We start from the raw sequence: 13,609 nt of genomic DNA, 5'->3' as shown, positions 1-13,609 counted from the left end.
GTTTTGTTGTTGTTGTTGTTGTTAATTTCACACCATTTAAAAGTTTTCTTACAGCAACATTATGTTGCTCCTGCAACTTTATCTGAAAATGGCAACATTTGCACAGTTTATGGCAAGTTTTAAGGAAACTTGGAGAGGGGTGGGGGAAAGAAGAACATAGGTTACAACTTTTAAAATGTCTTCCCCGGGCAGGATGATAGCGCATGGGGCACGCTGACCAGTATGTTTCTGGTTGAACTGCCTTTACGTTAAAGTTGCCATACTGGTATCTTGCCCATTTCTTAAGCTGCCTATTTTTATTTGTTGAGCTGGGGTTTGGCTGGCCTGGCTCCAGATGTCTCTCTCACAAGATTTGGTGCTGATGATCTATTTATAGAACTGTGGTTCTGTTGCCATGGCAACGTGCTGGAGGCCAGGGCGGCTGGGGAGCTATTTCTGGACTGGTGCTGTAATGTAGGACTGATTGGGCAAGTTAGTATATCCTCTAAGCCAGACTAACTCTAAACTGGTAAAGAGGATGGGGGGCGGGGGGAACGTACAGAATTTCTTCAAAGTATGACTTTTCTCCCTTTGTGATTTTCTTTTCAGTTTTAAAACAATTCCAAACCCCCTATCTCCTCCCCCTGCCCCAGGAAAAACTCCCCCCCCCGCCCCCCGCCCAGTTTTAACATTCATTTTCCATATTAATTAAATCACCCCAATCTTTCCAAAGTTCCTTTTCCTAATGGTGTGTCTAGTCCAGCAGCACCTCGAGGTCGTCCTTGCTTTGGGAAAGTCGTGGCCCACTCTTGATATAAAGCTTCCTTATGGTGGATGGTTGTCTCTCAGGCCCCAAGCCCCTCTTTTGTGCAGGATCCCGGCCATAGAAGGATCCATAACCTGGATGGCTGTGGGATTTTTTTTAAAAACTCAAAAGTCTCCTATCTGGAGGGTTCTATTTCATGGACCAAACAGAACGGAAGGGAACTTTGTGTTTGTTTCCTGTTCGGTGTGGTTAGGCCAGAAAGGGCCCCTTTGTGTCAACCTCTTTTGTTCTCTTTTAATAAGTGAGATTCTTAAAAAGTAGGAGGAAGGGATACCCATTCTGAGTAATTCAAACAATCTCATTTTCACGAGTCCCTTGAGGGGAAAATCCTTGCTGCTTTTAAGTGTGCCGTTTTACTTTAAAAAAAAAAAAAATGGAATGGAGTAGAAGTATACAGTTTTCAAATTACTTGCCATTTTAGTCAGCGGCAAACAACTTGAAAATTTTAAATTTTTAATAATTTTCAAATGGCCCAAGATCAGGTAGGCCTGGTTTGGGGGTCTCTGCTGGTTGCACAGAACCAAGTCCAGAGTCCCCCAACCCCACCCCCGCTTTGGTCCTGTGCTGTACCTGTAGGCCAGGGGCCCTGAGAGGCCTAGATCTACTAGTCCCCCAAATACCTTTTCTTAAATGCTGCTTGCTCTAACCTTTCTAAGGTATAGGCTTTGAGTCCTCAACATAACCAACACAGACAAAACTCCCGTTGACTGAATGCCATATAACTATGACACCCTCATTTCCATTGAGCTCAACTTCATAGCGAGACAGGAATTAGGGGCAAATCAGCATGAGCTCATGAGCTCCTTGAACACCCCTGTGTGTCTCTGTTCTTTTCCTCCCAGCTTCCTGGACAAGATTGATGTCATCAAGCAGGCTGACTATGTGCCCAGCGATCAGGTAGGTGAAAGTTCTCACAGTCAGAGGACTTGGAGCCCTCTTTCCAAGCTAGTCAAGACTTTTGCTTCCAGTTGGCCATTATTAATATTCCAGTTGGTTTTGGTGAGATCCATTGACCTAGATCTTGTTTTAGGATCTGCTTCGCTGCCGCGTCCTGACTTCTGGAATCTTTGAGACCAAGTTCCAGGTGGACAAAGTCAACTTCCAGTAAGTGAACGGTTCCCTTTTCAAGATAGAGACTGGTTTTCTTCAGTTCCCACCAGCAGAGTGGTGGGGTGACCGGGTGTCCTGTGTCTCCTGCAGCATGTTTGACGTGGGTGGCCAGCGCGATGAACGCCGCAAATGGATCCAATGCTTCAATGGTATGGAAGCCATAGACTGCTCTGCTCTGTAAGGACGTTGTGCTCTTTGAATCATTAAGGTTCACGTTCACCTCTAACAAGCATTGCTTTTGCTTTCTTGCGTGAAGATGTGACTGCCATTATCTTCGTGGTGGCCAGTAGCAGCTACAACATGGTCATTCGGGAGGACAACCAGACCAACCGCCTGCAGGAGGCTCTGAACCTCTTCAAGAGCATCTGGAACAACAGGTTTGGGAGCATCCCCTTGGCTTCCTCCCGGCCTCTCACCTGGCGGGGGGGGGGGGGGTCCTGTGACTGATCCCAAAGCCCTGTATTTGCACTGTTACTAAAAAGAGTCTTGTGCATGTATGTCAGACCCCTTGCAGAAAGAATGCTTTCTTTTCCTGGACATTAAGCCCACATTCCTCTCTGTTAGATGGCTGCGCACCATCTCTGTGATTCTGTTCCTCAACAAGCAAGACCTGCTCGCTGAGAAAGTCCTTGCTGGAAAATCGAAGATTGAGGACTACTTTCCAGAATTTGCTCGCTACACTACTCCTGAGGATGGTACGTATGGCCTCCTGCTGTTGGACTGGAGCACAGTTCAGTTCATGGGTCCCCTACACTCACGAATGTGCTACAAGTCTCCCTTTCTGGAGGTTTTCCACGTAGGTGGAGTTTAAGAATCCCCTAAATGAACAACCTCTAAGAATGTAAATCTCCCTTCACTCCCACCACCAAACTGTAAGGGATCTGTAGGGAAGCAAGAAAAAAGAAGTATGATGCCAGCACCCTAGCTCTGCCCTTAACCTTTTAATGACCTCACCGAGATGGTTCTGTCCTTCACAGCTACTCCCGAGCCCGGAGAGGACCCCCGCGTGACCCGGGCCAAGTACTTCATCCGCGACGAATTTCTGGTGAGGAGAGACCGTCTTTGGTTTTCTCTTTTCTCCGGGGGGTAAATTCACTTGAACGTTTGGGGCTCAAACGCTCTTCAGTCACTGGTGGCCAGTGAGGATTTTAGCTTGCACGTAGCCTCGGTAAGTAGCCGGTGCGCTCGGCCCTGGCGGGTGGCCCGTCGGTGGCTGGAGGGAGGTGGCGCGGACTCGGCTCTCTTGTGTCCGCCCCGCAGAGAATCAGCACCGCCAGTGGGGACGGACGGCATTACTGCTACCCGCACTTCACTTGCGCCGTGGACACCGAGAACATCCGCCGCGTGTTCAACGACTGCCGGGACATCATCCAGCGCATGCACCTGCGTCAGTACGAGCTGCTCTGAGGAGGGGACACCCGAATTTAAGTACAGCCTTGAGCACAATTCAGAGTGAAGCGTAACTGTACACGCAGTTGATCACCCACCATAGGGCATGATTAACAAGGCCACCTCTCCTTTTCCCCCCAAGTGATCTTGCGAAGCCCCCCTTTCCCCTTCAGCTTGCTTAAATATTCCAAATTTAGAAAGCTTAAGGCGGCCTACAGAGAAAAAGAAAAAGGCCACAAAAGTTCCCTCTCTCTTTCAGTAAATAAAATAACAGCAGCAAACAGAAATAATGAAATAAAAGAAAGAAAGAAAAGAAAAGGAATAAATGAAATAAATATTGTCTTGTGCAGCATTAAAAAAAATCAAAATAAAAATTAAATGTGAGCAAAGGATGTGAGTCCTGTGAATTACTTGCGGCTTCGCGCAAATATCCATTGTTCATGGTTTGTCCCCATAATTTGGGTTTCTGAAAACAACTTGCAGATAATTCAGAAAGTCTACCGCTGTCCTTTGCCCAAGCCCACGCCCCTTAGGAAACCATTAGCCCATGTAAAGACTCCCGAACTGGTCATTGCCACCCTATCCATTCTACCAGCTTCCCTTATATAGGTCATCACATTGTGCCTGTTTTACCTAGAATCTCTCCCCAAAATAGGTGTTAGGTTTGGGGTGCTCTGTCCAGCTTTAGGATACGGACTCACGTATGTGGGGGGAAATTCAGGAATGCAGTGTTTCAAAAGACGGGAAGTGGGGTGACTCAAGAAATGGTGCACGATGTAGACCTTTATCAAATCATCACATGGTACACTTAATTATCTCGGAATTTTGTCCGTTATCCCTCAAAGTTGGGGAAAAAAAAAAAAGAGCTATCAAATAGAAATGGCTTTGAAACAAATGGCTAAACGTTTGGGGACAAACTTAAACTGGATCTCTCTCTCACTCCGTACACAAAGGAATTTTATGTGGATCAATCACCGCTTAAATACAAAAAAAGTCCTTTAAAATGGATATTTTAACAATTAGAATATTGGTTTATAGAAGGCCTCTTCTATATGATCTAACCTCCACAGGCCACGGGGGTGGGGTGGGCTATACAAAGTGAAAATTATATAAAACAAAATATGAATGGGGTGGAGACTGGGTAAAAATCTGTAACAAAGGGTTGATTTCCCTAATAAGCAAAGTACTCATAACTAATAAACCGTCATAAAAGTGCAAAATTCACGAACACACAGTTTACTTGAGAAAAAAATACACTAACGGGGAAAATGGGGAGTCTCATAATAAAATGCACTATAAACTCATGGGGGGTGCTGGGGGGGTGGGGTGGTGGTCAGCATCCAGAGGCTGCACATGAAACTGAGTAAAGCTGTAATGAACTGTGGCTTGGGTCTGAGGTCCACTTGGGCTCCCTAATCTTCATCCCCAGGGTCATACCTTAAGCTTGTGGTCACCCATGGTGTGGCTTCCTGGAGAGGTGGGAGAAGAGACCAGCTTGTCTTCAGCATCAACCGCTGCACCCTCTGAAAGTGGCCAAATGAAACATTAAGTTGATTCTGTAATTCAGCCCCAAAATCCACTTATGGTTCTAGTTTCCAGATAAAATTAATCCCAGCCAAATTAATCCTCTCACATAGCTCCCCAGGGGTGAGCAAAATAAGCCCCAAAGAGGGCAGAAAAAGTAGCAAATACCCATCTCCATAAACCCTTCGAAAGCTTCCTACGTAATATTCAGTCCACATAAAAACTGTGTGCGTGCTCTGTAGATTTTGTTGCAAAACAACTCTCCAAAACACCCCCAAATTAACATCAATCTACATAAGTGCTTATTATGCAAATATAGCCAAAAGACCAACCCACCAATCCCCATAATCCTCCAAAGTACTCCAAATAAACAGCTAACAAAAACCTGGGTACCAGCTATCAAGACCAGCCCACCAGGATGGCCAGCTCTTCCAAGATGGCTGCCTGTATGGCGCCCCCCCCCCCCGCCCGCCCACATAGAAATTCTGGAACCTTCTCTGAAGAATAAACAGAAGATTACCACAGCACTAGCCACAGATCCATCAAAATTAGGAAACAAATTCTCAGGCCCTAGAGCAGTTAAACCAAGAAAATGATGCCCCAGAACCCCACCCCCTTGCAGGTCAAAACTGGTCCTTTTATGACCCTCCTCTAGAAGGAGGGTCATGAAAGTCAGTTACCCAGCACCTATTCTGTGCCAACCACTGCCCAGTGAGACAGTTTTGGCCATCACCACCATTTTACCAATGAGTAAACCCAGGCCTAGAAAGTAATTTGCTGTCAGAGACAAGGCTGGTAAACGGGGAAAATGGGCTTCAAACTCAGGTAACCAAAGCCCACTGCCTGACTACCACACCATACTGTCCTTCTGGAAGACAAAGAAAAAAGAGGAAAAGGTCTCCTGTTGTTCTTTCCAGGATGCCAGTTGTCAGGAGTCCATGACCTATGACCCCAAGGGGAAATCCTGCAGGCTCTTCTGGATTCCAGAGCCACCCAGGATGGTGGAGTAGGTGGGGTCGGTGGCAGAGCAGGGAGGGGGTCCTCTTCCCTCGGACAGTAGCATTGGACATACTCCTGCCTTCCCCCCAGTTCAAAGGGTTGCTTTGGTTTCCCCTCCAGTCACTCAAATGTGTTTGAGGGTTCCTTCTGTTCCTTAGGATTTATTCCTTCTATTGAAAACACTTCCATTTCTACTTTCCCTCTGACCTGGTCCCAAACATAACTTTTATAGGGTTACTTTAAAATCTAAATTCTAGGATCTTCAGAAAGCCAAAAAACTATGAGGAATTTCATCCAAATCTTTGATTACAAGTAGCCATTGGTTTTTAAAATTTCAGCTGAATTTTACATCTTCATTTGAATGCAAAACAACATTTTTCTAAAGGTAACAATTTGTGCCACACTTTCTAAAGGTGTATAGACCATATATAACTATGTATTGACCTTCTAGAGAATAAGTAAAAATAATAATAATAAACCACTAAGCTCCCCAATAAAGCTTAGTATGAGGAGGGTCTAGAATTGAGCAGAATCTTTACCCACTTTCATTTTTATTTAAATGTGGGCAAAATCATACTCCCCAAAATGACCATCTCTGCAAAACCCGCCTATGTCAAATGACATTCTATTTTAAAGGTTTCTTGGCCATGACTGGTCATCTTTGTATGCAATGAATGTATAGAGAGCATAGGATCTCTGCCAGCCACTGAGAGTTTTGCTCTCATTGGGGTTTATATTCTATCAGGGGAGACATACATTTACCAAATACATAATCAAAAGAATTACAGATGGCGACAAGGTCTCCGAGCTAATAAAAAGAATGGGGCAATGGGGAATGGGAGATATTTGGGGAGGGATTCCACTTTAGATAGAAGAGCCAGAGAGGGCCTCTCAGGGGAGGTGACTTTTCTTATGGGAATGCAAAAGATGAGAAGGAGTTGCCATCCATGTGAGTAGCTAACATCAATATTTTTAATTAATATTAATTATTAAAACATCATACTTAATATTTATGGAGTACTTTAACATGTGATAGGGGCTGTCCTAGGCCCTTTTTGTGAATTATCTCATTTAATCTCTTTGAAACCCTTTGAGGATGTATCCTATCATCTGTACAAGATGTACCCAATCTGTGCCCCACGGTACAAAATTTTAAAAAGTGATATTTAAAACATGGTGAATAATTTATGCAAATTATGCTTTTAACGATGGCTACACTAAAAAGGCCATTGCAGTAAGCACTTAATTTGAGTAATTGCTACCCAGGTTCCTCTTTTAGAGTTAGGGGATTTGGTGTCTCTGTGATAATTTTCCTGTGTTTAAACATGCATATACTATGAACAACTCAAGTTTTCTGGTTTTGTCTAATGTATTCTCTCAGTTAGGAATGTATTCAGCTGCACGTGACAGAACCTTGACTTGGGGTGGCACAGATAAACAGAGGCTTATAACTCACTTCACAGGAATCCTGAAGAATTCTGAAAGTGGCTCCTAGTGTTACTTAAGCAGCTCATCAATAGCAGGGCCGGTGCCTCTAACAATTCTCTTGGCTTCTTTCTCTTGGTTGCAAGACGGTATCACATCTTTGCCCAAGGCAGAGAGGAGAGGGAAAGACAGCCCAGCCGACTGTCTCTTCTATCAGGAATGCAAATGCTTTGTAGCTGCCCTTCCATTTTCTCAACCACGTGAAATACACATAGATACCTAGATAGTAAGATAAATAGATGCCTAGATAACTAGCTAGACCCACAGAAAAATGTATGTTTAATAACACTACCACATACACAGAGAGAGAAGGATTTATAATTTTCTGTTGCACAGAGCTTGATGGAACATCTAGAAAGATCTAGCCAGTACCCACAGTTTTTAAGGATTAGGGAAGATAATAGGAAAAAAAAACTTTAAATCATAAGAGAGCAATTTGTATAATTCTATGTAAATCAGTTTGAAAGCCTAGACGAAATAGATAGTTGTCCAGAAAAATGCTGTTTATCAAAACTGACCCTGGTGGAGACAAAAAAAAAAATCTAAGCAAATCAGTTACCATAGGGGAAAAAAAAAAAACAAAAACCCTCACATTACCATAGTGAGCACCATGACAAGTGGGATCCAGGCTCTTGGAGTGGGAAGCTAGGAAATGGAAGGAGACATGAGGGAGGCTAATGGGGTGTTTGTTTCTTGACCTAAATGCTGATTAAACAAATTTATTTGAGAAAATTCACTGAGTTATATACCCATGATTCATGCAGATTCCAGCCTGTATACTATACTTCAAAAATTTTTTTTAATTGAGAGAAAGGAAGAAGGCACTAGACCCAGGTAGTTTTACAGAGAATTCTACTAAATCTTTAAAGATCAAATAATTCCAACACTACTTAAATTATTTCAGAGTATAACCAAAGGAAAATTTCAAAATTATTTTTGTAAAACAGGTATAACATTGATTTTAAAATATGCCAAAGATTGCATCCAAAAATAAAATTACAGACCAATCTCATTTATAATATCAATGTGAAAATTTTAAAATATAAGCAAACAGAATCCAATGTTACACTTAAAAAATAACACATCATGCCTAGATGAGATTTATTCTATGAATTCAAGGTTGGTTCAATATTAGCAGAATAGCAATATTTGTAAAATTTAATACCCATTTATAATTTTGGAAATCCAATAAAATAGTAATCAATGGGTGCTTTCTTAATGACTATATGTATACTATATAATTATATATATATTTTTATAGATCATATATATATTTTTATATATTATATATACAATTTATATATAATATATAAAGTACACTATGCATTATCTAAAATGTACTTTCCTATATGTTTTACATATATAAATATATTAATTATAAGTATACTAAATATATTTAAATATAAATATATTATTAACTGACGATTAAGTAACCAATTAACATAGATATGTTAAATAGCTATACAAATTTTTTCTCCCCAAACCAACATTTTACTTAATGAGAAACCTCTAAAAGCTTTCCCATTAATGTCAGGAACAAGAAACAAAAAAGACAAGGATTCCATATCACCGTACTATTTATCACTGTATTGGAAATACACACCAATTCAATTAGATAAAAGAAAGCAATTAGAGGCCTGAGAATTTGAAAGGAAGAAGTAAAACTTTTACTTTTATCTTGTACTGAAAATGATATAACTATCATGATTCCCCCCAAAAAAATCCACAGAAAAATAATTACTAAAAATGAGAATTTAGTAAAGAACAGGTTTATGAGATCAACATGAAAAATCAATACCCTTTCAATAGGTATTGAAAGGGATAGATCATCCAGACAGAAAAATCAATAAACAGATGACTTGAATAATACTATAGACCAAGTGGACCTAACAGATATATACAGAACTTTCTTCTCAACAGAAATAGGATAAATCAATGTTAAGTCATAAAACAAGTTTTAACAAATTTAAGAAGATCAAAATTATTCCAAGTGTCTTTCCCATCCAAAATAAGATAAAACTAGAAATCAATAACAGTAAGAAATGAGAAATTTCAAATATGTGGAAACTAAACAATACATTTTTGAACTACTATTGGGCCAAAGAGAAAATTAAAAGGAATTTTTAAAGTATCTTGAGACAGACAAAAATGAAAATACAACATACCAAAACCTAAGGGATGCAGCAAAAGCAGTACTAAGAGGGAAGTTTATAGTGATAAACGCCTACATTAAAAAAGAGGAAAGATCTCAAATAAACAACCTAACTTCACAGCTCAAAGAACTAGAAAAAGAACAAACTAAGCAAAAGGAAGGAAATAATAAAGATTAGGGCAGACATATATCAAATAGAAAAACAATAGGAAAAAAAAAACCCTACAAGTTGGTTTTTTGAAAAGATAAACAAAATCAAGAAACCCTTAGCTAGACTAAGGAAAAAAGAGAGCAGACTCAGTTGGTGGAGCCTGTGGCTCTTGACCTTGGGACCTTGGATTCCAGTCCCACATTAGGTGTAGAGATTGCTTAAAAATAAAATCTTTTTTAAAAAAGAGAGCAAAGACTCAAACTTTTAAAATCAGAAATGAAAGAGGAGACATTACAAATTGGATAACCAAGAAGAAGTAGATAAATTCTTAGAAACATACAACCTACCAACACTGAATCAAGAAGAAACAGAAAGCCTGAACAAACCAATAACAAATAAGGAGACACTATTAGTAATCAAAACCCTCCCAACAAAGAAAAGCCCAGGACCAGATGGCTTTATTTTATTTTATTTTTTTTTCTTCTAAAGATTTTATTTTTTTTTTATTTTGAGAGAGAGAGAATGAGAGACAGAGAGCACGAGAGGGAGGAGGGTCAGAGGGAGAAGCAGACTCCTTGCCGAGCAGGAAGCCCGATGTGGGACTCGATCCCGGGACTCCAGGATCATGACCTGAGCCGAAGGCAGTTGCTTAACCAACTGAGCCACCCAGGCGCCCCTTTTTTTTTTTTTTTTTGGACCAGATGGCTTTATAGGTGAATTCTGTCAAACATTCAAAGAAGACTTAATACCAATTCTTCTTAAACTCTTTCAAAATAATAGAAAAAGAGGGAACACTTCCAAACTCGTATTACGAGGCCAATTACCCTGACACTAAAGCCAGATAAAGACACCACAAGAAAAAGAGAACCACAGGCCAATATCTTTGATAAACATAGATGCAAAAATCCTCAATAAAATACTAACAAAATTAAAAAGCACATTAAAAGGATCCTACACCATGACCCAGTGGGATTTACCCCTAAGATGCAAAGATGGCTCAACGTATGCAAATCAATCAATGTGGTACATTAACAAAATGAAGGATAGAAAGTACATAATCATCTCAGTTGATGCAGAAAAACATTTGACAAAGTTCAATATCCACTGGTGATAAAAAAAACTCTCAACAAAATAGTACAGAAGGAACTTACATCAACCCAATAAAGGCCAATATGAAAAAAGTCCACAGCTAATACCATGATCAATGGGGAAAAAACTGAAAGCTTTTCCTATAAGATCCAGTACAAGGCAAAGATGCTAATTCTTGCCACTTCTGTTCAACATAGTACTGGAAGTTTTAGCCAGAACAATTAGACAAGAAATAGAAGTCTTCCAAATTGGAGAGGAAGAAGTAAAATTACCTCTGTTTGCAGATGACCATGATCATATATACAGAGAACTCTGAAGGCTCAACAACAGCTGTTAGAACTAATAAACGAATTCAGTAAAGTTGCAAAATTAAAAACCAACATATAAAAATCAGTAACGTTTCTGTACACAAACAACTACCCAAAAAGGAAGTTAAGCAAACCACCTAGGCTGTGGGAAGATGCTGCAGGAGGCTGGTGACATGGAGGATGGGCAGCTTTCTTTCTTTTTTTTTTTTTTTTAAGACTTTATTTATTTATTTGACAGAGAGAGACGCAGCGAGAGAGGGAACACAAGCAGGGGGAGTGGGAGAGGGAGAAGCAGGCTTCCCGCCGGGCAGGGAGCCCGATGCGGGGCTCGATCCCAGGACCCTGGGATCCTGACCTGAGCCGAAGGCAGTTGCTTAACCGACTGAGCCACCCAGGCACCCCAAGAATTTTTTTTTTTAAGATTTTATTTATTTATTTGAGAGAGAGAGCATGAGAGGGGGGAGGGTCAGAGGGAGAAGCAGGCTCCCCACTGAGCAGGGAGTCCGATGAGGGGCTCGATCCCAGGACCCGGGGATCCTGACCTGAGCCGAAGGCAGACGCTTAACGACTGAGCCACCCAGGCGCCCTGATGGGCAGCTTTCTGACTTGGATTCTGACATGACAGTTGCACCCAGTGACAGGCCGCTGCAGGGACCAAAAACATTAGGTGGGGACAGCCCCGTGAGGCCCTTCCAGGGTACAGCAACACCAGTATCACATTATCAGACTGTTAAAAGTGTGGATTCAAGTGAAGAGAGTTTTTCTGATACAGATGATAACAGCTCTCTTTGGAAATGCAAGCAACAGAAATGTTTTAACCCTCCTCCCAAGCCAGAGCAGCCAGAAACCACCTGTTCCTGGAGAAGGTTAACAACATATGGGGTGCTGGGCTACAAGAACAGAATCAAGGTCCAGTGGCCACCAAACTTGCTATCTTGGGAATGGAGGGTGCTATTGCCAGAAGCAGACAATGGGAGACCTACAATTATTTGCTTGCTAAGAAACTTAAGAGGAAATCTCAAGAACATACAAAAGAATTAGACAAAGACCTAGATGAATATATGCATGGTGGCAAAAGAATGGGATCAAAGGAAGAGGAAAATGGGCAAGGTCATCTCACACAGAACTGACCTCTTAAAGACAGGCCATGGGTTGGACTAGAAATGAACTCCAAAGGCCGGCATCCGATCACAGAGGACGATTCACAGGAGAAACTGGCTGATGAAATTTCTTTCAAGTTGCAGGAAATGTCTTTCAGCTTGCAGATCTTTCCAAAGAAAGATCTGACAGCACAAGTAGTGAGGATAATTGGGAACAAAAAGGCACCTGAACTTCTGATGGAAACTGCTGAAGTTGAACAAAATGCTGGCCTTTTCGTAATGAATGCTAGTTGAAGAAAAACACCAGGTGGAGTTTTCCTGGATCTCCTGAAAAACACTCCTAGCGTCAGCGAGGAACAAATGAAGGACATTTTCTACATTGAAAATCAAAAGGAGTAGGAACATAAAAAGGCTGCTAGGAAGAGAACACAAGTGTTGGGGAAAAAAGATGAAACAAGCTATTAAAAATCTAAATTTTCAAGAAGATGGCGATGCATCATGAGAAACTTTTGCAAGTGATAAATATGAGGCACTGGCCTCTCTTGACGAGCCCCAGCAAGCCGTGGAGAGGCCAAGGCAGATGTAGAGGGAGCCACTGAGTTGACTGTTCTCACAATCTGGACATCTTTTAGTTCATTCCTAAATGGACTAAGGGATTTTGAGGAATAAACCTTTCTAAAATAACATATAATAAGCCATTGCTATTGAGATTGCTTTGTTTCACTTTGTACTGATAAACATAAAAATCTGGAGAGAAAGAACGGTTTTCTTGTTTAAAATAAAATTGAATTTGTGGGAAGATGAAATTTTTTTTTTAAAGATTTATTTGTTTGAGATAGCGAGAGTGAGCGAGCACAAGCTGGGAGGGGAAAGGGGGTGGGGTAAGGCAGAGAGTGAGAGGGAGAAGCAGACTCCCCGATGAGCAGGAGCCCCGAGGGGCTCGATCCCAGGACCCCTGGGATCAAGACCTGAGCTGAAGGCAGATGCTCAACCAACTAAACCACCCAGGTGCCACAGGAGATGAATGTTATTGATAGAAACATTCCTCATGTCCAACAAAATACTTAAAGGTATATAGCAGAGGATTTAATTTCTCAATCTGTTGCATGTGGTAATTATTACTAGTTGATAATTACTTTTGTCCAGGACATTGTAACATACTATTCACAGATTTGTTTTCTTTTTCTGATTTATCTTTGCAGCAAATTATGATTGGTTTCAAAACATTCCATTAAAAGATCCTAATAAGGTACATAAATTGTTAAGCTATTACAAATGCATTCAAATTTAGTTTTTCTGTGTTCTAAGAATTTTTAGGCAATTTTAAGGATAGAGACTAAAATTAAAATAGGTTTACACTGATGGCTCTTCCCACTTATTTGTCCAGAAATAAATTAACATCAGAAGCTTTTCAAAGAGGTATTGGCTCTTAACTTTAACTTTGTTTTTGACTTCTTTTTTTTTTTTTTAAGGGAGGTTTTTTTTTGTTTTATTTAT

The 13,609-nt window shown here is 40.9% G+C and overlaps 1 protein-coding gene and 1 pseudogene across 4 annotated transcripts in view; both read left to right on the top strand.

Moving 5' to 3' along the window:
- The window catches only part of LOC102743109 (guanine nucleotide-binding protein G(s) subunit alpha), an 18,509-nt gene extending 14,816 nt beyond the window's left edge, over nucleotides 1-3,693 (top strand). For all 4 annotated transcript variants that reach the window (XM_081832524.1, XM_081832523.1, XM_081832522.1 and 1 more), the window contains 7 exons: nucleotides 1,648-1,702; nucleotides 1,836-1,909; nucleotides 2,006-2,064; nucleotides 2,172-2,292; nucleotides 2,480-2,610; nucleotides 2,893-2,960; nucleotides 3,176-3,693. In XM_081832524.1, the coding sequence (XP_081688650.1) occupies nucleotides 1,648-1,702; nucleotides 1,836-1,909; nucleotides 2,006-2,064; nucleotides 2,172-2,292; nucleotides 2,480-2,610; nucleotides 2,893-2,960; nucleotides 3,176-3,322 (655 nt within the window). In that variant the 3' untranslated portion in view covers nucleotides 3,323-3,693. The remainder of the gene's footprint in view (nucleotides 1-1,647; nucleotides 1,703-1,835; nucleotides 1,910-2,005; nucleotides 2,065-2,171; nucleotides 2,293-2,479; nucleotides 2,611-2,892; nucleotides 2,961-3,175) is intronic.
- A 6,914-nt stretch (nucleotides 3,694-10,607) lies between these two features.
- On the top strand, nucleotides 10,608-12,950 carry LOC102744663 (phosphorylated adapter RNA export protein pseudogene; annotated as a pseudogene).
- Nucleotides 12,951-13,609: the final 659 nt, after the last annotated feature.

Source organism: Leptonychotes weddellii, chromosome 10, assembly GCF_054177405.1.
Source record: "Leptonychotes weddellii isolate Sample4059 chromosome 10, ASM5417740v2, whole genome shotgun sequence".
NCBI lineage: Eukaryota > Metazoa > Chordata > Mammalia > Carnivora > Phocidae > Leptonychotes > Leptonychotes weddellii.
This window is presented reverse-complemented; position numbering and strand designations above follow the sequence as displayed.